This window comes from Protomyctophum bolini, assembly GCF_963924005.1.
Source record: "Protomyctophum bolini genome assembly, chromosome: 16".
NCBI lineage: Eukaryota > Metazoa > Chordata > Actinopteri > Myctophiformes > Myctophidae > Protomyctophum > Protomyctophum bolini.
Window position 1 is genome coordinate 26,333,975 of NC_137877.1, and position 27,500 is coordinate 26,361,474.

Genomic DNA, 27,500 nt, shown 5'->3' on the forward strand with positions numbered 1-27,500 from the left:
GGGCGCTTTTGTGTGACGGTGTAGTATGATCAAGTATAGGGCTTTATTTTACGTAAAAAACACAAGAGTTAGAACACTGAGATAAGAGGTTTCTGCCTGACAGCAACGACATGCAGAGTGTAACACAGCCACACACATAAACACACCTGCACCCAATCACAATCTGTGCAATCGAATGCCCCACGTTATCCCGTTTTCCTAAATAGCAGGGTATACACGGGGGAAAAAAGGATGTACAAGCTCACAACAACAACGCGTCTCGGCATGTGGCTCCATGGTGTGCACAGTACAGAGGACGTTGAGTCTGAGTGGTGCTTAGGAGACATGTGGCTCCATCGTGTGCACAGTACAGAGGACGTTGAGTCTGAGTGGTGCTTAGGAGACATGTGGCTCCATGGTGTGCACAGTACAGAGGACGTTGAGTCTGAGTGGTGCTTAGGAGACATGTGGCTCCATCGTGTGCACAGTACAGAGGACGTTGAGTCTGAGTGGTGCTTAGGAGGCATGTGGCTCCATGGTGTGCACAGTACAGAGGACGTTGAGTCTGAGTGGTGCTTAGGAGCTCAACATCTGCAGTAGAACAGCAGGCCTTTCTTGCTCTTCTAGCAGTACAGGACAGAGACAGAGCAAGGTTACTTGGCCTGCTCCACTTCCTGTTCCGAAACAACCCCGTCTCTCGCTCCAATCCCCCAAGCAACAGAAGCACAGATATGGTGGCCTGTTTCCAGCTCTCTCCTCTTGACCCCTGATGTTTTTGCCTGGGCTCTCATCCCTCGTTCCTCTCGTCCCGTGTATCGGCTCGCTGCTCCTCTGGGCTGCGTTCACTCCAGGCAATGAAGTCGTTTTGGACGAGGGCAAACCACAACGCTTCAAGTTTCCTGTACTCTTTACTGATGTTATCTCTTTTTTTATATAATATATAAAACGGTACTGCATATTATGCAGTACCGTTCTTGCTACTGAACTCTTGGAGTAGTCTGCAGGAGAAAATCTCGCTGTTGAATTGCCCAAATGACTGTGAATTTGAGCGGCCGACAGCTAAGGTGATGTGGGTTGGTACGGATGTGACTGTCGGGGGGTGAAGTGTCCAATCTGCGAAAAACGATGGCCATTTTCTTGAACGGAGGAAGGCACAAATGTTAGAGAAAAGTTGCACAAAAGCATTCTTTATGAAAAAAGAATGGTGTTATGGGTAAGTCTCCTATTGGCTTAGAGGCATATAGGGTTACTATAGGGCATATAGGGTTACTATAGGGTTAGGGTTAGCTAGTAGGGATAGGAGTTGTCCAGCCGCTTTTCAAGCAGCTGGCTAAATAACAGACACGGTGAGCTGACGCACGCACAAGTTTGTCCCGAGACGAATAGCTTCTCCTCTACGTAGCGAACTCCCAGAAGGCATTAGAAAGACTTGTGTTGCTCTCTCTCTCTCTCTCTCTCTCTCTATTCTCTAGTCTGGCTGTTTCCTAGTCGTCCTGGCAAGTTCTCTTCCGTTTGCGTCCCTCCCTACACTGGAGAGGTCAAATGTCACAACACTCTCGTCCCCTCCTCTCGGCCGGTCGTTCCTCATCAGAGGTGGAGGAAGAAGACCCTCTCATCTTCTTTAAACCCATGCCAAGGTTCTGGCATCCTGGCTTCGTTTGCTTCCAACATCCTGTTCCTCCTCCCTGCCACGAGGAACAGAGGTGTCATGACCTCTGACCCCCTGCTGTCTCCTCTCCGTCAGAGTGCGGTTATGCCGAGTTCTCCGCAGCTACTTAGTCTCCAACGGAGTAGCCTCTGCTTTCTAAACCCTGCAAAGGTTTTCATCTATACCGAGAAACAATTATTAATAATCTTATTATGCGTTGCATTGTGAGCTTGTAGATAGCCTATTTTCAAATGAAAAAGTATATAAGTCTGGAATGGTTTTGCAGCCTATGTTTTGTAATAATAATCAAAATCTACAAAGGACTACTAACTAATAGTTTTCAAATAAATGTGGAGTAAAAGTACAATATTATTTGCTGCCCCCACTTATTGAATCCAGCTCAGTGGCCTTAGAGTGTGGTTAGAGTGTCCGCCCTAAAACTGGGAGGTCGGGGTTCAATTCCCGGCCGGGTCATACCAAAGACAGTACAAAATGGGACCCAATGCCTCCCTGCTTGGCACTCAGCATCAATGGGTTGGACTGGGGGTCAAATCTACTAATCAAATGATTCCCGAGCGCGGCACGGCTGCGGCTCACCGCTCCAAGAGATGGGTCAAATGAGGAGAACAAATGTCACTGCGGTAACGTGTGTGACAAATCGTACGACTTTGACTTACCTGTAGCTGTAGCTTCTACTTTTTACCATTTGGAACTAGTTTATTTTTTGAATAAATTTGTTTTTCAAGCGACTTTGAGTACCTCTATAAGTTCTATATGAATGGTATTGATACTGTATAATGATTACCTCCGGGGAGTCCGTCCCACACCTCCAGCCAGTCGTACTTGCACTCGCCCTCTCCGCCCGGCAGCGGGTCGTTCTCCAGGTCGAAGGTCAGGAAGGTGAGCGTGACGTCCATGCTGGGCGGCACCACCATGATGAAGGAGCACTCCAGGTTGTGGGGGTACTTGTCCGGGAAGCCCGGGGACTCAATGAGGCCCGTGGGGCTGCTGAAGTTACGGGAGCAGTCCGAACCTGGAGGGCAGAGGAGGGAAAGAATGAGTGATACGGTACAGTACAATGAAAGAATGAGTGATATGGTACAGTACAATGAAAGAATGAGTGATATGGTACAGTACAATGAAAGAATGAGTGATATAGTACAGTACAGTATAGTACAATGAAAGAATGAGTGATATAGTGCAGTACAATGAAAGAATGAGTGATACAGTACAGTACAGTATAGTACAATGAAAGAATGAGTGATATAGTGCAGTACAATGAAAGAATGAGTGATATAGTACAGTACAGTATAGTACAATGAAAGAATGAGTGATACAGTACGGTACGGTACAGTACAGTACAGTGAAAGAATGAGTGATATACAGTAGTGGGATCATGGGATCAAAGACAAACAAATCTGGGGCTCTCCACTTCTGAATGACTGCAATGCCTTCTCTATTAATACACACGCATGCAGGCACACTCACTCACTCACTCAGTTTTTCTCTCTTTATGTCTCTCTCTCTCTCTCAGACTCACTCTTTATCTTGCTCTCTCTGGAACACACACACACACACACACACTCGCGCACACACACACACAGTGAGTCTGCCAATTTCCGACCCCATGCTGAGTAGCGTGGGTCTGCGTGACTGTGAACATGTGTGTGCATGTGTGTGTGTGCATGCATGCTTGTGTGTGCGGCGTGCGCGTGCGTGCATGCCTGACCAGTTTGCCCGATGGCGCTCCAACCCACGGCCCCCCCTCTCCATCATTACTTCATGTTTCGTGAACACGACAAAAACACTCCTGCCCTCCTTTATCCGAGACCCCGCCGATCCCCCTCGATGTTTCCTCCCTCCCTTACACCCCCCGTTCCCCCGTCCCCCGCCCACCCAACACCCCTTTTCTAACTGATGCAAAAGCTCCCAACACATTGCAGTTTGATACATGGTGAGCTTGTAGATCTGCTATTTTACCGGCATGTGACTACATATAAAGTAATAGACCTTAACACAATTAAATGCAATATTTGTCTTTTGAAATGTATTAGTGTGAGAGTCATTAACTTAAAAAAAGGGGGAAAGAAATCTTGTAAAATACAGATAATCATAAAATATACCACGGTTAATGTGGCAATGTTTAAATATCTATGTGTGTATACGTGCTGTATTAAATATCTATGTGTGTATACAGTGCTGTATTCTGTATATCATTGATGTCGGGCAGAAACCCCACTTTTTGTGAATTAATTCCCTACTTGATCATACTACAGTGTCACACAAAAGCATAAAAAGTAGCAGAGCAAAGTAGTGAGCTTGCCACTTCTGCTAGTTGTGAATTTGAATCCTGAATGTGATGTTTCCACCTGACAGAGACGATATGAAATTGTTGTGAGATTCATTGAAGACAAGTCATGTGTCTTGTTTGGGGGAAACGGTCTCAAGGTGACGGTAGCGTTATATTTATCACTACTCTCTCTTTTCTCACCTCCAAAGTTCTATTGTTTTTCTTCTATGTTTTCATCTGGTATCGCTGCCCCCCCCCCCCCCCCCCCTGCTGTGTTCCCGTTTCCCGTCTCTCCTAATGCAGCGTCTCCTCTCTCTCTCTCTCTGTGTGTGTGTGTGTGTGTGTGTGTGTGTCTCCTCCCTTAGCATTCCCTTCTCTTCCCTTTCTCTCCTCTTAAGTGCTTTCCATCCTTCCGTATACTTATAGCGCCTTCTTTTTTCCTCGGTTCAAATCCTCCGCCACGCACTCTCCAAGTCTCCATCAGTTCAGCAGTGTATGCATGCAAATAGGAATGACACAACGATGCATGATGGTGCCAGGTGTGTCTGTGTGTGTGTGTGTGTGTGTGTGTGTGTGTGTGTGTGTGTTGCCGGGCAGATCTGGGATCTGGTGCCGGGGCTCGGGGCAGATCTGGATGAGTGATCTCGGGGGGGATGACACGAGGTCTGTCGGTCTGGTGTGCCTGGTGAGCTGGCACGCACACAGGGACTTTAATTTGAATGCGTGCGTGGCGCGTAGACTACTTAACCCAGTCTTCATTAAATGCACACAGACAGACGACACACACACACACACACACACACACACACACACACACACACACACACACACACACACACACACACACACACACACACACACACACACACACACACACACACACACACACACACACACACACAGTTTACACTTTCAGAGTTAAATGAACACTGAGGATTTTTACGGTGCAAATTACCACGCCAGCACTTTTCTGTAAAAACACAAGTGTTTCCTCTTCAGTTGTCATTCAAGTGGAGGTGTGACGGCTGCAGGAACGGAGCTGGCAAAACATGCTAGACTCTGTCACTGAATCCCAGCGGGACCCTCTCTACCTAATAAACGCTCTATTGGGACCCTCTCTACCTAATAAACGCTCTATTCGGGATGATTAGCACTGACACATTATGAAAGTGCCGTGGAATTTTTCCTTATACAGCCAGCGAGGAGAAGTACGTGGCAGCCATTTATTTTAAGTGCTCAAATGTGCACACCGCAAATTCTTTCACCGTATAACATCTGCATGTGTTTACACATAGCGTACTGTACTGTAAGTTTCCCCAAACGTTTTCCAGCTTCAGACACACACGGCTTGTCAGAGTGGTGAACAGTACCTAACAATTTTCAGGTTAACTTCTAATCAAATTTAAGGAACGATTAACATTTTGACACATGTTGGTTGTATCCTCTCCAATTAATCAGACTCACTTGATTGATTTGATTTAATTAGAAATGTGTCCTTTGCATTAATCTAATCCTATAGGAACAGTGAGCCAGAACCTTTACTACAATGTGTTGCTTGTGAGCTTTTATGATCATACAGCATCATCTCATTCTGGCCAATCACAATTTGCCCTCACTTTTATCTTCAATATGTACATTGTGCAGCCAATCGAATCATCGCTATGGGGTGATCAGCCAATCACAAGCCAATGTTTGTGTTTACACAAACCCAGAAAGCTGGGCATAGGAGAGGCTATAACGCACCTCAAAAATGTGTAAAAAACATACGGTATATACTTTTTCCCACCACTGTACATTTCCCATGTGGAGTGTGGTCCGGAAAGGTTTAACCATGCTCTGAGTAATACCAGTGTGCTGTGCATCTGAACGTGGCTAACGGAGAACATCCATACACTATATACAGGCTGTTGACCGTGGGCCATGTCTGGATCCACTTGTCCTCAATGAGAACCAGAGGAGGACCATGTGATTGGTTGAAGAGGCTAATAAAGTCACCTGATTGGTAGACAAACAGAGACAGAGGAAGGGCCCGAGGCTATTGGTGAGAACGTAAACAACAGCGGTTATTGGGGAGATTATCACGATAGCTTCCACATTACGCTGGCTGGCTGGTGTGTGTGTGTGTGTGTGTGTGTGTGTGTGTGTGTGTGTGTGTGTTTGTATGTGCGATTGTCAGTATAAGCAATGTAGTGTTTGCGTGCAGACATGCAAGCTGTCCTATATACATGTGTTTAACATTCATTTTGTATTCCATATTCACTTAGTACAGCAAAAACAATTGCGTGTGCGCTCGTGCATGCGTGCGCGGGGCAGGCATGCTTCTAATGTGTGTGGTGAGTTCTGGGTCACAATAACAGCTTGGGGCGGTAACTGGCCAGACGGACGTTTTCGATTGGCTAGATTGCGCGTCACTGCAACTTTATTGCCTGGGGTTACACTGGAGTATCCCTAGCAACCACCATGTCAACAAGAACAAGTTGCACGTATGTGTATTCTTATAGGATGCTGTTGGTCTGTGAAGACCTGTAATTAGAACACCCAGTGAGGGGGCCACTGCCACTCATCCACCCTATACCATCCAACACATGCATGCACAGTTGCACAGCATGCACACACACATGCACCAGGATTGCCAGATCTTGAAAGAGAAATAAGCAACTACGTCTATGAATAGTACAAGCCCAAAATAACTGACTATTATAGGCCACATGCACACTTTATATATCTGGAAATAAAAATCGACAAGCTCTGCGATGCGTTGTTAGCTTGTAGATCTGCTATTTTGAAAAAGAAAATCTTGGGAAAAAAGGGATTTTTTTTTAATATTTATGGTATGGGAGGGTCTCTGGCACAACATCATTTCAGATGGGGTTTCCGTGGACTAATGTATTTTAGTTTTCCGGTCTTCAACATGACAAGCCCCAAATAAGCAAATTTACAGAAAAACAAGCCCAAAGTTCCTTATAATAAGCAGCAGACATGGCAACACTGATACACACACGCACATGCATGCACACAGGGTGGACAAGCCTCATTATTTCAGTGATGCTGATATACATGCCGTAGGCACGCAGGGAACCCCCCATCCATCCCCCAATAGCTTGAGCAGTACAGTACAGTACAGTACAGTACAGTACAGTATAGTACAGTACAGTACAGTGCTATACGGCCATAACTGAACACGCGCATAACTGAACAGTGTGTTGGCAAGACTACAGCACTCACTAACTGTAGGAATGTTCAGCAAATAAAGCTTTGAATATGTGTGATGTATATAGCTCCTAAAAAAAGGTAGCCTACATTTAAATGAAAATGTTACAGCATGAGTCTTTTGTTGGGGAAAGCTTGGAAGTGCTCGTGGGCCTGTGTGTCTCGCTTGTTGGTGTGCATGCTTTCTAGGGTTAAGGCTACGGACAGGAGAGCGCGGAGGAGAGGAAACCAAGAAGAAGAGAAACCAAGAAAAGAGGATGGAAAAACAGAAGAGACGACAGGAAAAGAAGAAGAGTGTGATTAGTGTGAACATGTCCCGAGTGAATAATGGTGAAGGAGCGTTTACATTGCATGTCTCCTCTGTGTGTGTGTGTGTGTGTGTGCGTGCGTGCGTGTGTGTCTCTCTCAGGTTGGAACAGAGAACAGAGAGCACATGCAGCACAGCGTTTGGCAGGGATAGATATATAAGAAGACAATTCGGCACCAGATTAGATAAGCTTTTAACACATACAGAAACCCACACAGTGGAGCACAGCACACACACACACACACACACACACACACACACACGCTCGTGCGCGCACATAAAACTCCAGCCACCCACGCAGGCAGACGTTCGGTTGCACCTTCCGGGGTAACAAGATCTTGTTAGCGCTATGGCAACAGCTTGAACGTTCTAAATGGTTCCATTATTACTGCCAAAGCAGGATGGACGCACAGACACACAAACAGATAAACACACACACGCGCGTCTCACGCACAGCTTCTGTAAATCAGCAGTAACCTATCGCATGTGTTGTACTGTATGCTAATGTGAGTGAGCCTCACACTACTGAAAGTACACACTCGGTATATGTACCTTGTGTATACTTTTTTAGTAGACCTATGTTATACTGGCGCAACTAATGATAATAGTGATCATCACTGCTGTTATCTGACGCAGCTTACATTCAAGGTCCGGTCGTCCCTTAATGATGCAGATGCATTTGACACATCAAAAGCAAGTCCAAGCGTTTCATGACTTGCACGCGCACACCCACCCACCCACCCACACACACACACCCACACCCACACACACACACAGTGAAAGCATGGATCACATAACCAGAGCTGGCTGGCTGTAATGCATTGGGTTATGTGTTGTGTTCTTTTCTTGTGCACGGGTCACCGGTTTATGTTCAGCGGTTGCCAAGTTGGCCCTCGGCCCTGCAGCTAAACTGGCATCCCCGTTTTGGGGCACATCATTCTATATAGGCAGAAATGTTCAAATAATATAGCGATCTACAAGCTCACAACGCATCGCAAAGTGATGCGATGGGAGCTTGTAGATCGGCTATTTTCGCTATTTGTCGCACAGAGATGTATGTAGGTTCTAATGCAGTGGTTCTCAACCTTTTCAGGCCGTGCCCCCCCTAAATGAATCATGTTTTACCTGGAATTGATGAGGCCTTGCATTTAGTTTTTGACTCGATTCCACAGATAAATACTGTTAAAATAGCCAATCTATAAGCTCACAACGCCTCACGCAATCTGTGAGGCTCCCAAATCATGTGGTGACCCCTTTGGGGGGTCACGACCCACAGGTTAAAACCAGCGCGTGAAATCATTCTTATACATCAACTAATATTCTTCTTTACAACGTCGCACGCTCCATGTGATCTGACATAACTACAGCTGTTTTCACGGGAGAATATACTGTCTTTTCCCCCTTTCCAGTGTAAAACCTCCTGAGCCACCCAATGTAGTTCCTTTTCTTCTTCGGGTCCGTGAAAGAAGTGAGAGGAGCCTGAAGCGTTGCTATCCAGGTTTAGGCTACATAGTTTTAACTGTTGAGTGTTCTGGCACGATGAAAGTAGACAAGTGATGGATTACAGACATAATTGGGTTGAGTGAAATTCGATGCATTTATTTTCCTTAGACTTAAAAATATCAGACGTCTGTGGGGATGAATTTAAATTGGCTGCGGCTCCATTAAAATGTTTTAAAATTCTTATTAGCAATTCATTGATGGTCGATTAATTGTTAACATCCCTACATGGAATTTTTATGTTCGCCTCTTGTGAGACTTCACAGATGAAGCGTGGCAAGCTTGTACATCTGCTATTTTTATTTATTTATATTCGACTCTTCTGGGGGTCCCTGGCACAAAACATTCTCAGGTGCGGGTCTGCGGCCAAATATACTGTATATAAATTTGGGGCCCTTGGCACAAAACCGTTTGAGAACTGGTGTGTATATATACGGATACATAATGGGCGACTTCCCTCCACATGGCTTCAATAAGAGCCTGGTTCATCATCATCATCATCATCATGCTTGTACATCTCAACCACAGCCAATGTGCTTTGTATTTGTTCCTCTATCACTCTCTCTCGCCCCCTGCTCTAGGGTGTGAACACTGACACTCATGTTGTTTTAACGTCTACCGAGTGGACCCTGTGTCAAACGCAAAACACATGCGCACGCACATACACACACAGGCACGCACGCACGCACGCGCACGCACACTCATGCACACACATGAGAAACCCCAACAGACTGGTGCCAGCATGCGTGAAAAACGCCGGTCACCACACGTGTTGTGTTAGTAACCTCAGCCCTGTGTGTGTGTGTGTGTGTGTGTGTGTGTGTGTGTGTGCGCATGTGTGTGTGTGTGTGTGTGTGTGTGTGTGCACGCGTGTGTGTGTGCGTCTCAGGGGAACAGGGATCAAGACTCAATTAAGCGGGCATGTGAAGAATGCTTTCAGGGGGGAAGTGGACAAGATGGCCGCGGGGGCCCGGCACCACTTCCTCGGCACCGCGCGTCTCTCGCCCTTGATCTCCATTGGTCTCGCTGTTGGCCGAACCACGGCAGCATGAAGGAGAGCCATGTCACACGCACGTGCACGCACACACACACTCACACACTGTGTGTGCAGTCACGCACACACGCACAAAGGTCTGTGAAGGAGAGAGATGTCACGCCTGGACAGCTTGTAGGTCTCAGGGGGGCCACTAGACACACTCTCTCTCTGTCTCTCTCTCTAGTCCATGACACACACACACATGCACCAAACACACCACACACATGCGCACGCACCACACACACACGACACCAGAGACCAGGTTAAGAGAGCCTTGGTCATCTAACGAAGCATGTATACTGCCATGTCTGAGTCGCTTGTAACATACCCCGCTAATATGAAGGTGCACTCTCCGTGTGAGATGACATAGTGTCCAGTGGAAACACTGGAGGCCCTCGCATCCCTATTACAAGCTCACAATGTGTCCCATGTGAGTTTGTAGATCGGCTATTTTTGGCAGAGAGGTTTTGTGTAGAGAGGCCAGGAAAAAGAAGCGAACCGCAGAAGATAATATGTCCAGTTTACTAAGCATAGAGGGATTAAGTTGGTTGTGGCTCAGATGAAATTTAATTTCACAGTGTGCTTTCAAGTATAGGTTATATTCCCTGTTAGGGAAAATAAAAGAGGCACCGCATACTGCTGCCCCACATTCAGGAATTTGATCAAACTGTCCAGAAAACCAGCTTTTTTACCGTAGATAATCTGTTCTTCTTTGGTGAGTGAAGTGCTCCCCCGCAATGTTCTGTTCATTATATTCAGTGGTCCTAGAACATTTGAGCCCCGTGGCCCAAAGGAGAGATTAGACGCTTTGCCCAGGGGACGCAAACTATAGTGGAAAGGACCCAAACTAGTGAAAGTAGCAGATCTACAAGCGCACAACGCATCGCTTCACGCCGCGCTGCGAGCTTGTAGATCGGCTCTTTTCACTACTAATATATTATTATTATTTATTCAGGAAATTGCTTTATTTTGTTTGTTTGTTTAAAAATTTATACAATTATCCATTTATTTTTTGTATTAAAAAAAAGAACAAAAAATTAAATGTATAGGAAAATAGATATTTTTTTTACTCAAGTCGAGTTGTGACCCATAAAAAATTGGTCCGTGATCCCCAAATGGGTCCCTAGACTCCCTAGTCCCTACCCACTGTTTGTGAAACAGTGCACATGAGTTGTGCATGTCCAAGGGTGTAGTTTGTACTCTGTGGGTAGAAGCTCACGACAACTGCTGTCCGTGTGTCAACTTCACATGTTGGCGTAATTTTTTTATTTATTCTAAGGGGTATATTTTGTATGATCCCTGAAGGGACATTCACTTCTCTGCATTTGACCCAGTGCTCAGAGGGAGCACACCAGGGAGCAGTTAGGGGGTTAAGTGTCGTGTTCAGGGACACTTCACTGGAAGAGCCGAGGATCGAACTGGTGACCTTTTCCGACTCCCAAATGGCCTCTCTTACCTCTGGCACCATCAAGTCTGATTCTAATTACCAAACCTGCACTGTGAAATCACTGAGTGTTGCTTTAACCCCTCAAGTGAGTACAAATGTAACCAATCGACACCACAAAGTGTCCATTTTGGTTCCTAAAGTCGTGCATTATTTGTACACTCGCAGAGTTACAGATGGATAAGATAAAGACTTAAAAACACACTTTGCGTGAATCACTTGTCTTACTGTATGTTCTCCCCGTACCCTCACAAAAATCATGCAGTAATCCTGGTCTCTAAACTACCTCCTGGCCAGCCGGGGAAAGGACCTGGTCAGAATAACGTGTTCCTTCCACACGCTACGTCCAACTGAGGAAACACTCCTGTCAGGTGAAAAGAAGCAGCTTGGAATCCTCATGCATTGAAGGAAGCATGAGGTCAGTCCGCTGCCCCCCCAGGTTGACAGAGGGAGTATAGCGCCCAGAATTACATTTGATAATTCAATTGACACTGGGTGAAAAAATGGGTTGCAAAATCGTGAAAAAAAAGAAAAAGAGAATGTAGCCTCGGAGAGACCGCAGGCGTTTTGTTTTCAAAGGAGAAAAAAACGCCTGGGCGAGACATGCATGAGAACTGGCATGCGAGCAGAGTGACCAATAAGAGTGCAGAGGGTCCGCCCCCTCTATAGGCCCAGGAAACCATAGGTCTCTTTTTCAACGCAAACAGAAGCAGCGTGTGCGCTCCGGCGCTCACCTGTTTTGAAGATCTCGTAGCGCAGCGAGAAGCCCGCCCCCTGGTGGGCGTAGTCGGAGACAAACTTGATGTGGAGGGAGGGGCCGGACGATATGATGGGCGCCGGGGCGATGTTGCTGCAGTGCTTCCCCAGCAGGTCGGCCGTCTCCGAGTTCCCATCATGGATCTCTATGTAGTCATACCTGGAGAGGAGGGAGAGATGTACAATGTAAGTTTAATGAATCAGTGGTTAGTCATACCTGGAGAGGAGGGAGAGATGTACAATGAATGTAAGGTTAATTAATCAGTGGTTAGTCATACCTGGAGAGGAGGGAGAGATGTACAATGTAAGTTTAATTAATCAGTGGTTAGTCATACCTGGAGAGGAGGGAGAGATGAACAATGTAAGTTTAATTAATCAGTGGTTAGTCATACCTGGAGAGGAGGGAGAGATGTACAATGTAAGTTTAATTAATCAGTGGTTACTGGTTAGTCATACCTGGAGAGGAGGGAGAGATGTACAATGTAAGTTTAATTAATCAGTGGTTAGTCATACCTGGAGAGGAGGGAGAGATGTACAATGTAAGTTTAATTAATCAGTGCTTCTCAAACTTCAAGTTATCTTAATTCCCCTTGTCTGTTAACATCTAACTATAAATGCCAGGGACACAAAATGTTGTGCCAGGGACACGCAGAAGAAAAGATTTATGTTACAAAAGTGTGACAAAGTGACATGCCGTGAGCTTGTAGATATGAACTACGTTTGCCCCCCCCCCCCCTCCCCCCCCCTCCCTCCCCCCCCATTGCGGCCTTGCGATCCTATGAGACTGTCCGGAACCAAAAGGTTGCAGGTTCGAGTCAAACAATTAGCCAAGTTGTGTCCACGCGTCGACAACTGCATGTGTCTTTAAAGCTGCAGGCCGTAACTTTCATGTCCTGCCTAGGTGTGGAACCCGAGTCAACCCCCTGCCAGCAGGACATTTCTACAGTGGAGCTATCTGCAGACACAAGGGAAAAGCTAAAGTGCAACAGACAGCAGCTGTCACCCAACTGCCCTCCAATGCTGAATGTGTCTCACTTGTGTTGTTTCTAGTTTCCGAATATGCCTCCCGTTGGGTTCAAAAGGAGAAAGCAAAAATTGATTTCTAGCTACTAGTAGTTATATAAGTAGGTATTGAGAGGGGCTTTGGACAGATCAGTAGAAAACAAACAAAATAGGTAAAAACCTCGACATGTAGCCAAGTACGGATACTTCAAATGCTCGAGAACATTAATTGATTCAAGCTGGACCTACGTTATGACACACTATCTAATATACTGTATATTCATCAAAAACAGCTTCAATGTATAATCTCACAAAGCGTCGCATTTTGACACAACATGGGAACGACTATTTTTGCAGAATGTTCGATTATTTTTTGCAGAATGTACTTTGAGCATGACATGTCCAGAATAGGGACGTTTAGAGTTCACGAGGTCAAAGCGTCGTCATAGTCATGTTCTCGCGCACACAGCAATGTTGTGGATGTCATGTGCCTAGCTCAGTTCAAAGTGTCACCAGGGAACTAACTATAGTTAGGAGCCTCACACACAACCACTTTACTGTATACAGTATACATATACATCACTTATTCCTAGAATCACATGTGTAATGATATGTTATCTTCTGAGAGATCTGGCAGTAAGCCCCCGCGCCATAAATCTGCATCTGCATCTGACATCAAAGCACAAAGAAGATATGGCGGAAACAAGCAGAGTATTGTGCGATTCCGGATACACGCCACCAGCAAATCCACCTCACATGAGCCGGCCTTCATGTTGTGCAGCCAGGTTAGGACATTAGCGTTGGGTCGAGAGAGAAGCCACAGGTCTGCCCATGCAGTGATCAACCTCTGTGTGAACCCCGCTAGGAACAGCTCAGTGTTTCATCTGTACCGTCTGATGTCAAGACCAAATGCCTGTCCATTACATTATTGGCATACAACACTGGTTCCCAAACGTTTTCATGTCAAGGACACTATAGCCCACGGACCCCCGTTTGAAAAGATATGCCAGGGACCCCCATAAGAGAAGATTCTTACGGCTCTAGCAGTGATTCTCAACCCGTTTCAATTGCAAGGACACCCAGTTTGACATGCATTAGTCTACGGACCCCCATTTAATGGCATTTCTAACTCTGGGACCCGCAATTTATATTGTAAAATCAATGTTAATTTAACTCTGAGAGTGTGCAAATGGAACCAAATGGATTTGGTTCCAAACTATCATTTAGCTGGGGACCCGCTTGAACTCCCTCAAGGAGCCCTGGGGGTCCCCGGACCCCACTTTGGGAACCACTGGCATAGAACACTGGTTCCCAAACACTAGTTTGGGAACAACTGGCATAGAACACTGGTTCGTGGGTCACATTTTTATTGGGCCCAGGGCCCTTTGTTTTTTGTTTCCTACATTTAGTTTTTAATTATTACTATTTCAAAACATAACAAAAGACATTCTCAAAAAACCTTTCATGAATTAAAACAAATTATTTTTGTCAGTAATGTCCTGAAGGATTAAAAGAAACATCTAAGAAATTCCATTAAAATGTATTATTATTATTGAACCAAAACATGAATTAATGGAACTAATTAGTGAACCAAATGGACTCGTAAGTGTTAGATGTTTAAACTGTCTCAGATATAAATTAATGTACTGTAGATTGCCGTCCCAGAGATACAAATGGGGGGTCTGTGGCCTAATGCAGTCCTAGAACATTAATAAACTCCAGTAAAGGTGGGAGATAAACTGGGAAGATAAAACAGTCAACAACCTACATGTGTTTTTTTTTCTCTGGTTATATTCAGAAAGCTTACACGGTTAAACAAATGTTATCAATTTGACCCATTTGGTTACATTTGTAAGACAGACATCCCTTATATGATCATATCGTCACGGGACTGTGAGAGGAATATATATGACGGACTGGGACTTTGATGCTGTGCTGGGATTAGACCTGAGCAAAGATCAATGGGGGCTTCACTAATCTTCTGGGATTCCCCTGGCTTCCTGCCAGGTTAAAGGTGTTAGAGCTGTTCTCTGAGTCCTTTTCAGACGTTAAGAGAGTTGATTTTCACACTTACCCCAAAAAATTAAATAACAAACATGCGGTAATGGCCAACATCAACAACAACGGCTTTCACTCTCACATTCTCACATTCAACTCACTTTGGTTCTTTTTTCACGCCTAATATGGAACCAGTTCAGAGTGCTTCCACTGAAAAGGAATGAATGAATGGTTCTGAACCCAACTGGAACCAAAAAAGGTGGAAATGGTCCCAAAATGACTTGTGGTTAGACATAGCATTGGTTAGATATAAAGTTGCTGAGGGGGCGTTAAGACGACCAGATTAAGGTTGGTGAGGGTAGGGTTGGGAGAGGGTTTTTTTTTAATCTTTTTTTTATCCCACGATTTTTTTAGTATTGGTGATATATTATATTCCAAAAACTAAATAAGAAAAACATGACATTTAATTTTTTTTAATTTTAAGGTGTACCTTTAAAACCACATCACCTAGTACAAGGCTAGGTAAATCATACACATCGTTAAAACCTAAAGAAACATGGCATCCTAGCTTGTTTCTCTCCTTTGTGTAAAAAGTGTGTGTTTTTGGACAAATGTTATGATTCACCCGCAACGATGCACTGCATTGGGAGAGGGTTAAGGTTAGGTTTAGGTGTGCTGCCCCGTGGGAGGTTAGGGTTAGGGTGAGGGTTTCAGATAGGTTGTAGGACTAATGACTGGTCTATACGCTAACCAATGACTAGTCTAAACTAAGTACTGCACCCGTTGCTGTCGGGTAGAAACCTTTTATAGATGTGTTTGTGGGTTAAATATTCCAATGAAAAGTAAGAGCTTGTGACTAAATAAAAACTACATTTGAACATGCTTCTTTTCTACATTTCCTTAAAAAGTACTCCGTTTGGACGTGACATTTAATTTCACGCCACAGAGAGTTCATGTTACAGATATAGCCAAAGTGACTCGAGGAATAGATTTGTGTTTGAGGTTTATTGGATTTTTATAGGCAATTGCATTTTTAGATTTGAAGATTTATATTGTAATCACCACAATAATTCTGTTTTTAATGAAAGTTGAAACATAAACATCAGTTAAAATGTTAATGCTGGCTCTATGAATGAATAAAGAACTCTCACATCTAAAGGAAACAAGGGGAGAAAAAATCACATACCGACATTTCCACACTTTATTATCAGTGGAAAACGAGCCGCACTGGTCTTAGGGAGGGATTAGACTGATACTCAGTGGTGATCAATATACGTGTCTACAACTAGATCAATAGGACTCGTGTCGGGCCTAGTTCTAGAGGACCCCTCTGTTCTCTGACCCCACTTAACCCCCCCAGGTGACCTTTGGGGCCCCGCGGCGTCTGGTCGCACTAAACCTCCAGCCGAGGACTGAATCAAAGACGTGTCAAAAGCGGAGACATAAATTGCGCACTTAAATGAATCTTTAACTCCGCACTCGTGTCTTTCGCCTTTAAAGTGTGGGACGCATGGTTCTCAACGCTGGATCCGGAGACCCCCCAGGGGTCCTTGAGACTGTTCCAGAGGGTCATCAGCTAAATGATTGATAGTTACGGTAGGAACCAAATGGTCCGTTATGGGTGTGCAATTCCAACGCATCTACACATGGAACCAAGTGTACCTTTGCTGGTCCAGTAAAATGAACACTGAGGATGTTTACAGTGTATCATATCACAGGGGGGGGTTCCCAAACACTGGGTCGGGACTCATTTGTGGGTCACAAACAATACATTTTGTTTTCTTATTATTGATTTAAAAAACGTTCCCAAAAATGTCAAAGAAAAATCAAAGATTTAGAAAACAAATCTAATAAGAAGTATAGGCCTATAGTGAAATTAGATCTGCTATTTTCCCTATAGTTTGGGTCTAATCTCTAGGCGCCCGCTGGGCCTAGTGGTCCAGGTGCATGCCACATATAGGCGAGTCTCCTTCATGACGATCTTTGCTGCATGTCTCCCCCTTCTCTCTCTCCCTCTTTCCTGTCCATCTTCACTGTAACTATCAATATAGGCACAAAAGACTATATTGAGGAAGGAGCACATGCCACTCAGAGAGGCTGTCATATGGTACATGTGGAGGCTACACTGCCTTCAGATCTCATTTCTACGGACACTTCCTCCAGCTTCTCTGACCATAAACGTTGAGCCTCTATCTTCAGAGGGAGCCTCGGCAGGAGAGCATGCAGCCTCCCTGTCTGGGCTGCAGTGCACGGGCGCACACGCACACACACACACACACACACACACACACACACACACACACACACACACACACACACACACGCACACACACCTGCCTGCCTGCCTGCCTCTAAAATAGCTCCTGCAAGGAAATTCCACAGACAACCATGACTGAAAAGGAGGTGAACATGGGGGTGGGGAAGATAAACCATCTTTTTTTTCAGTTGAGCGCAGTACATTTAGAATTATTGCTGAGGCAGAAGGTATATCCTTTATGTTTGGTTTGTTTATAATAGAGCTGGACGGAAGTGTAGTTTAAGAAAGATGTGTGTGTGTGTGTGTGTGTGTGTGTGTGTGTGTGTGTGCACACATATTTGTGTGTGCATCGACTCTCGCTTTGTAAGAGTATGACAGGCTTGAAGAAAGCAGACAATAATAGAGTGGATTCAAGGCTAGTGAAACCGATAGCTTTACAAAGGGTTGTCAAGTGGAGGAACAGGTACATCACTGTGCCTGCCTGCGTGCGTGTGCATTGTTCTGTTCGTCTGCTTGTACAACATGACAGGTGAGTGAGCCCTCACACATAGCGCGGGTCACACGCCTCCTACTCTCCCATCATGCTCTGTGTCGTCGCGGCGCGTGCTTGCAGTGAGCTGACACCGCGGCAAAACCGTGACGCAATCTGTCACAGCACTGTGTGTGTGTGTGTGTGTGTGTGTGTGTGTGTGTGTGTGTGTGTGTGTGTGTGTGTGTGTGTGTGTGTGTGTGTGCATGCGATGGGTGCGTGCGTGTGCCAGCTCTTGTTCCGTTTGCTTTATGAAAAACATGTCATCTGAATGACAGACCCCCCATCCAAAAAGAAAAATGAAAAAGTGACATCTTTGTTTAAGCACTGCTCTACAGATATGTTAGGTCTTTGTTTGAGACCCATCTCCTTCTCTTTGAGACCCATCTCCTTCTCTTTGAGACCCATATCTCCTTCTCTTTTCCATTACATTTACATGTCTTGTTCTCCTACGTCTTTCTTAGGTTGGCCGTTTCTTATTTCTTTCTTCCTCCTTCACTCCAACCTCTTTGTCTTCTCACTCCTGCGTGCTGTCAAGCACATAACCACTGGCACCGTGCCAGTGTGTGTGTGGGAGAGAGAGAGCGAGAGCGAGAGCGAGAGAGAGAGAGAGAGAGAGAGAGAGAGAGAGCGAGAGTGAGAGAGAGAGAGAGAGAGAGGGAGAGAGAGAGAGAGCTCAGAACATGAGACCGGTGGCCACCTCCTTCCATCTGACAGGCAGAGACAGGTGTTGCCTCTCTCAGTAGTCTCCCTCCTTCCTACTCTGTCTCTCCTCCCCGTGTATAGGGAGCAGAAGTCTATACCGTGGCTCTGGGGCAGAAACATCTTATCTCCATATTGTATCGTTTCCCCCGTGAATTAACTATGCCCTACTTCATCATACAAAAGTAGCAGATCCGTGTGCTTGTCGCGCCGCACTTCGAGCTTGCGCATCTGCTACTTTGGATGCTTTCGAGTTCGAATCCTGACAAGTAACACAATTTTGAACATACTGTATGAGGTTTCGACCCGACATAGGCAATATACTTCTGTCTCTGAGTGATTAAGCAGAGCACACACACATGCGCATGCGCGCACACACACACACACACACACACACACACACACACACACACACACACACACACACACACACACACACACACACACACACACACACACACACACACACACACACACACACACACACACACACACACACCAGCGCCTGTAGCTATGTGGATAGATCTATCTTTGCTGATGTGAGAGGGTGTGAGGTCTCTGATCCCTCCATGTGTAGGAGGGATGCTGCTGCTTTTAACAAACGGCTGCACACTGTCATATCTCTCTCTCTCTCTCTCTCCCTCTCTCTCCTCCCTACCCCCCTCTCCTTTCTCCATCTCTCATTCACTCTCATTTGATTTAGATAAAAAACAAGTAGGACGGTATATCTTTACTGCAGCGACTGGCTGTTTTACTAAGATGTGAGATATAATCAGGAGGGCAATTGTTGCTCCCGCCCTCACCCGGGAAAACCCAGCAGGGTATAAACAGCAACATTCAAAGCATTCAATTAACTTTCAAATGACCATAATGTTGAATGTAGAATGTGTCACCATGCAGGGTAGTTATGTTTCAATAGATGGATCCTCTAAATATTCTCCCAGAATGACAGAAGGTTTCTGTCCAGAGACCCTTTGAATGTGTCTTTAGTGTACGAAGCTGCGTGTTGTGTGTGTGTGTGTGTGTGTGTGTGTGTGTGTGTGTGTGTGTGTGTGTGTGTGTGTGTGTGTGTGTGCGTCTGTGCATGTACAATGGAGCATCTACAAGTATAGGCCTGCAGTCATTTCCTGCAAACAACACTGTTGTACGTTAAAGTATAAATCAGGCCTTAAACTGCTCAAAACAGGTCTGGGTATTGATACAGATGACCCCCCCCCCCCCCCCCCCCCCCCCCCACCGTCTCTCTCTCTCCAGGTTGGGAGCTGTTTTCTCACACCTGCACATTCCCATCAAACATCAGGGGTTCCCCCTCAAGCAGACAGAGCGTCTGCAACACACACACACACACACACACACACACACACACACACAGAGAGGGGGAGAAAGAGATAGAGAGAGAGAGAGAGAGAGAGAGAGAGAGAGAGAGAGAGAGAGAGAGAGAGAGAGAGAGAGAGGATATTAGCCCCTTTAAACAGCCTGTCCAGAGAATGTCCTGAAATCATTCTGGAATAGGTACTGACACAGAATGGGGAGATTGTTATGCCACCTGTGTGAGCTGGCAGTGGACGTACTAATGTACTATTGTCACCAAGCCAGACTGACGTCTGTGTCAAAGCGACAGCTGACCGCCTGGGACAGGGCCGGGGTGTGATGTCTAACGCACCAGGAACAACAAAAAAGCGGCCGTGCACACACACACACACACACACAACACAAACGTGCACAACTGCGCATGCGTGCGTACGCGCTTGATTGTGAGCGTCTGTCAAACCCAACCACACCGAGACGTCTGCTCGCTCTGTATTTAATGTTTGTCAATGACAATGCGCGCTGACAAGCATTTTTGTCCCTGCCCAGAGAGGGGCTAAACTGTTAGTGTAACAAAAGCGAAGGCTTGATTCGATATTTATGTCTGTATATTTTGCTGGACTCTGGGGCGATCCAGCCCATAATAGTAATGTGGTTGGTTGACTGACTGACTGACTGAATGAAACACCATGCAAACCAGCCACGTGCTTTCCCGACTAACTCAACATAGCAACACATGTATGCTTCTTCATTACGCCTCGTCGGCCAGAGATGTGCGGGCATTTCACATTTTACTGTGAGAGTTCATTTCCATCATACATCGTCCACCAGACGACACAGAAACGGGGCCCTGGAATGCAAAATTTGGTCAATTCTTTGCAATCTGTTTTTCCAGCGCGGTGTCAGTTAAATGTTTAATCGTTCCCCATTTCCTACCCCGTTGTCTCCCATAAATCAATATAAGTAAACTTTAGAGCACTCAAGCTCCCAATGCTGATCTGATTGTGTGAAAATGAGAAAAACTGCCGCCAAACTCACGACATAAAGAGGGCATTTTGCTGTGCGTCTTTGTGAAACGGCAGAACGTGGTACCGTGCCAGTATCCTAACACTATATTAATCATCACCCATATACTACATATGTCTGTGGCATGGTTTTCATTGCACGGTACGACCTTGTGAATGAACAACATTTCTGCCGCTATAATGTGGAAGGAGCTTTAGTGGGAATTCAGCTGCCATAAAGGAAAGTCTTTCAGGTCATAGATGACTTTCATCAACATGAACTTATTCAGAAGAATGACTCAACTTCCCGTTTACCAGCACTGCCACGTTCACTAGAACCAAGATGAGATCTTGGGGTATGACACAAAATGATTGGCCCAGCAGTACATAATTATGGCTCATCAGCAGTATCCCAACATATCATTATAATGGTCAGCTATAACTATAAACTATATGACTACTGAAACTAATAACATCAATATGTAACTCATTATGAGATTGTAGATCGGCAATTTTCCGCTAATGTTGAATGCCTCAAAATAGGGACAGGATAGGGTACATGTGCATGGTTGTATGGCAATGCATGCAATTAATTTAGGCTATAGGCTTGCCTAGTTCAACTTGTTTATGTTATCGCGTCTTTTTTAATGCTGTATGTTTTGATTTGTGATTAGAGGGACCTTACTTTAGTGGTTTCACTTCCCAGCAGCAGAAGTGAAACCACCACGGTCCAAATGAAGACATGCTTCTCAGAGGAAGTGGACCTTATTCTGCCCAGTGCTGACTCAGACACAGCCGCACGCGTGGCTTATCAAATGACAGGCTCAGGATCCAAAGCATGGACGAGAATGTGTTCGCTTTGGATAGCAGCAGCAGCGTTGATTTCGTCGACGAAAAAGACTGTGAAACATGTCTGTCGACTATAAAACTAGACTAAAAGACTGTGAAACATGTCTGTCGACTATAAAACTAGACTAAAAGACTGTGAAACATGTCTGTCGACTATAAAACTAGACTAAAAGACTGTGAAACATGTCTGTCGACTATAAAACTAGACTAAAACTAAAACATTTCAGATGAGTACAATGGATAGCAGCTAAGATGGGGGACTAGGGCTGAAACTATGGATTATTTTCTTTATTATTTTCTAGGAGATTATGTTTTTTAAATGTGCTAAATCCATTTGTCAGATTAGCCCAGGCCCCTGGGTTCACAAACTATGGACTCTATGGTATAGAAAAACGTACTAGTATTATTGCCCACTACCCAGTGCAGGAAAAGTCAACTAAACAATTCGTAGAAAAGCAGAACTTAACACATTTATCTGACCTGCTAGGAGGGACAACTCATGTCAGCGAAAGTCGGTCTGGTCAGTCTATCTGTCAAGAGAGCAGGCGATAAGTGTGTGCATGCGTGTCCGTGCGCGCACGCGTGTGTGTGTGTGTGCGCGCACGCGTGTGTTTAAGAAAGAGCAGGCCTAGTAAGTCTGTCAGTGAGGCAGTTAACAGAGAGTGAGGAGAATGACTGACTTCACTGTTATCAAGTAATAGGCCTATTACTGCAGACAGATGGACACTGTGTGTGTGTGTGTGTGTGTGTGTGTGTGTGTGTGTGTGTGTGTGTGTGTGTGTGTGTGTGTGTGCGCGTGTGTGTGTGCGCGTGTGTGTTTGTGCACGCGTGCCCAACAGCAGTCTCCAGGACAACCAATCGATTCCTCATTACACGCATTGATCAGGGTCAGTCCTTCAAATAGATGTGCGCTTACCGACGCACAAACACACACACACACACACACACACACACACACACACACACACACAGTCATTACAGTAACAGACATTGATCAGGTAGACCTTCAGGGAGTGTCTGTAAGTCAGAGCAGTGATGCTATCATCATTACCTTTCATAGCGCGCACGGTGCATGCATGGGTGTGTGCGTGTGTGTGTGTGTGTGTGCGTCTGTGCATAACCTATGCCTGTTGAGATATAAGAAACAGACTTGAGAACATCTGTAGAGCTAAACCCTAAAGCCAAAGAGAATAACTGATCTTGTCAGCTTGAAGATCAGTTCTTGTCGGCGCTTGACCCAGCCGTGCGGTTAACATATATGTTAAGCTCAAAGCACCGCTCAAGCTGAGCGCGATTACTATAAAGATAACTATAAATACGTCGTCTTAAATGGGCATGTTGGCGGCTCCACACCACTAAATAACAATAGCTGTACACGATATATTTTGGATCAACGTCTAAAAAGTCTTACTCGACTATAAATATCAAAAACCTTAGTCTTTTAGTCTTAGTCAACAAAATTAAAACTGTTCTAGCTTTATATTATATTAGCATGCAGCATGACTCCTGTGCTAGCGTTAGCTAGCATCTGTGTACCTGTGACGCTAATGCAAACATACAGACAGCTGCTAACTGGCCACAGCTGGTAGCTGAACGTCTCTCTTATACTCGCCTCTCCTAGTTCTCTCTCTCTCTCTCTCTGTATACATATTTTATTTTCTCTCCATCTCTTTTGCTCCCTGTGTGTCGTCTCTCTCTCTCTCTCTCTCTCTGTGTGTTTTACTCTGTGTCTCCCTCCCCTAGGGCTGGGGCTAGTGTCACATCTCATCCATCTGTTTTTGCTCTCTTCCTTTCTCTGTCTCTCCAGGACACCAGGGTTGTTGAGGACTAACGCTGCTCTCATGCCAGGCATGTGCGTGCGTGGGTGTGCGTGCGCGCGAGATAATTAGTTTTGCAGGTAAAATGTCTCCAGAAATTCACACGCTGTGTGGCAGGCCCGTTTCTCTAAGTTTCGCGTTCATCTCTGAATTGCAAGGCCGTTCGTGCGGTATTGTGATATCATTAATAAAAAGCTAAACCTCTCCACGATGAAGAGAGATGGTTGGGGACAGAGAAGTGATGTGGTGTGTAGTTAAATGATTGATTGAGGCAGAGTACAAAGGCAAGGTCTAAATCATTAGTGGGACCATTATCGTCAGCCTCGGCTATGCTGTCGTATAAATCATTTCTTAACTCGAAGCCCCACACTTATACATTTCAACTGCGTCGCTGAGTGTTGTTTGCCATGCATGTGTGTGTACACACACACTATAAGAATAAGGGTCCAGTTTTACTGTGTGCATGCATTTGAGTGAGTGAGTGAGTGTGTATTTGTATACATTTGGTTCCCTGTGTTTGTTCATCTTTCACATGTATGCATCAGTCATGTATGCTTGCGTTTCTATGGCGTGTTGGGGTATGTGTGTGTAATACCAGGCAATGACAGAGAGACAGAGAAGAGAAGGAGAGAGGGGCAGACAGACAGAGGGACATGGGGCGAGACAGACAGACAGGGGAGATTAAACAGATGGATTGACACAGAGGAGCAGAGAGGCGAGAGCAAGGAGAGGTGAGCCTGTGAGAGATGAACAGATTTGAGAGAGTGAGAGGTGAGTTGACAAATACAAGCGACAGAAAGGTGGAAGAAAGAAGGGCAGGGACAGAGATAGATAGAGAGAGCGTGTGAGTTTTTGAAGATGAAAAGAGTAGACGTGAAGAAGGGAAAGTGTGGTGGCTGTGAGGGACAGAGGGAAAGATGGAGGGAGGGAGGAATGAGTTGAGATGAGTGTGTCATTTGGACGGAGGCCTGTGCTTTCTGGAACGCTATGCTGAATAATGATGTCGGTTATAAATGGTTGGCACACAGCAGAGAGAGGAGAGGAGAGGAGAGGAGAGGAGAGGAGAGGAGAGGAGAGGAGAGGAGAGGAGAGGAGAGGAGAGGAGAGGAGAGGAGAGGAGAGAGGAATTGCAAAAGACCAAGAAGGAGACCAAATGGGAAGGCTACCAGAAGATAAGAAAATAGGTTACAAAAAGCCACAGGAGGAGGGGGGCAGAGAACAGGGGAGTAGAGGAGAGAGAGAGCACAGGGCGGGGAGAGAGAGAGAGAGAGAGAGAGAGAGAGAGAGAGAGAGAGAGAGAGAGAGAGAGAGAGAGAGAGAGGGGGCGGGTGGGAAGGAGGTAGCTGTCACTATGATTTGAGCCGGCCCCCCAACGGACCCTGACTCTGCACTTTTTTCTGAGCAGCTGTGTGTGTGTGTGTGTGTGTGTGTGTGTGTGTCCTTGCTGCCAGAGACAGAGAGCGGAAAACAGTCTATTCCACTGGTTCCAGTGCGGGTCGCTGACACATTTTTATGGGTTTCCTACATCTTGTTTTTAATTATTATCATTTCAAAACATTGTTGAATTAATTAAAAACAGATTCAATGATTTTTTTCAGTAATTTCAAAGAAAAGTCTAGGAAGTTCCATAAATTATAAAACAAATGTTTAAGTAGAAGTGAAAATAGCCGATCTACGAAGCTCACAGAGCTTGTAGATCTGCTATTTTCACTATTGTTTGGGCCCTGGGGAGACATTTCAGCTAAAAGAGAGGAGAGGTTAGGATATAGTGCATAAAAGAACCGCCAAAAAAAGATGTCCTCTGCCAAGCTGAGAAAGTGTTTCATGGGCAGAGAGAGAAGTGCTTTAGAAAGTGGGATTTATTTTGTCACTCAAATGACTGTACGTCTTTAATTAGCTGAAGTGGTTGACACTGATGGGGCCTTAAGATTAAAAGATGAAAAGCGGCAGATGTGATTTGACAGACAGGTAGTGAACACTGAACACGGCAGACACAAAGTCAAAGCTGGAGTGTTCATTTGACTCTGAAAATAATAATGAACGGATGAGCGTCCTTACATTTTCAGTAACGTTACATATAGGCTAACCTCCGTCACTGTGTGCAGAGAGGTATTATTGTGTGCAGAGAGGTATTATTGTGGTAACGTTACATTTAGGGTAACCTCCGTCACTGTGTGCAGAGAGGTATTATTGTGTGCAGAGAAGTATTATTGTGGTAACGTTACATTTAGGCTAACCTCAGTCACTGTGTGCAGAGAGGTATTATTGTGTGCAGAGGTATTATTGTGTGCAGAGAGGTATTATTGTGGTAACGTTACATTTAGGCTAACCTCAGTCACTGTGTGCAGAGAGTTATTATTGTGTGCAGAGAGGTATTATTGTGTGCAGAGAGGTATTATTGTGGTAACGTTACATTTAGGCTAACCTCCGTCACTGTGTGCAGAGAGGTATTATTGTGTGCAGAGTTGTATTATTGTGGTAATGTTACATTTAGGCTAACCTCCGTCACTGTGTGCAGAGAGGTATTATTGTGCATATACTGTGCAGAGAGGTATTATTGTGCATATACTGTGCAGAGAGGTATTATTGTGCATATACTGTGCAGAGAGGTATTATTGTGCATATACTTTTATCGTCAGTGGAATAGCAAGTGATGGCATTTCCATGTCTCGAAAAAGCTTTTTCCTCTAACCTCTGACCTCTGCTTAACTTCTCTCGTGATGACTCGTTGCACAGTGCATATAAAGCAGAGATTTTATTCGATGTACTGCCGTTGTAAGTTACCGTTTTGTACGACTATCGGAGCACGTTCACACGCACACACACAAACACACATGTGCGCGTGCGGGGATGCACACACATAACACTATAGTCTCTTTTCTGTTGGCATGCCAGTTTTTTATCATGTGATTGGGACATACCACACATTTACAAGAATCCCATGACACATGGACACGCAGCTGCAAAACGACACACAGCACTGGAAGTCGCACTGGGAGGAAGAGATATGTCTTTTTATCACATGGATCACATTTAAAACCTAGATTGGTGAGAATTTTTTAATAAAACTAAGATCCTGACGGAAATCAGTACATCCTGTGGACACACACACACCAACATGGGATGGTAACTGAAACCGGGCCTGTGGTGAACGGCTAATGTTGGAATTCTGCGGCGTGACATGTGACAGGGAGACGGGACTGGGAAGGGGAGCGGCGCTGAGTCATGATTGGCCACTGCTCTACAGTACTTATCTAATTAGGGCGGCAGACGACTCGTCTCCTGTCCGTCTGTTTGTCCTCCGGCATCGGTCGGTGTCAATCACTCCTCTGGGAGGTGTCACTCGGTGTGTCAGTCACACCACAGGCCGAGCACACTTTCTCTTGTGCTTATACCCTTATACCGTGGCCCTAAAGGTTATTATGAATCCATTAACACACCCCCCCCCCAGTCCATAACTGTTGTAAATATGTGGAATTATATAGTGCACAATTACCTGAAACCCGTAATGACATCTAGAAATTGCACAATGTACTATTTAAGCTGCTGTCAAAAACATCACTTTCCGCACGAAACAAATACAAAGACAGATCGATTTCTGCACGCCGGTCAACACGTCACATGCGTGATTATCGGGTTTCTATAAAATGTATGAATTTTCTATCAACGGATTCATTGATTTGTGGCGTCTTCAGTACGGCACAGTGTAGGTTTCTAGTAGCTGATGCTTTAGGGTGGAACAAAAAAAAGTTAACTAGGGTTTAAGTGGTTAATGATGAAGCATTATCTCATCAGCATGAGACAGAAAAGGCATTGACTGACAACAAACTTTTCTTTCTCTACAAAGCAGAGATGTGTGTGTGT

At 45.2% G+C, this 27,500-nt stretch overlaps 1 protein-coding gene across 1 annotated transcript in view; it reads right to left on the minus strand.

Moving 5' to 3' along the window:
* LOC308331195 (neuropilin-2-like) overlaps positions 1-27,500 on the minus strand; it is a 136,787-nt gene that overhangs the window by 89,820 nt on the left and 19,467 nt on the right. The window contains 2 exon segments of the mRNA XM_080786443.1: positions 2,433-2,660; positions 12,149-12,330. Of these exon segments, the coding sequence (XP_080642569.1) occupies positions 2,433-2,660; positions 12,149-12,330 (410 nt within the window).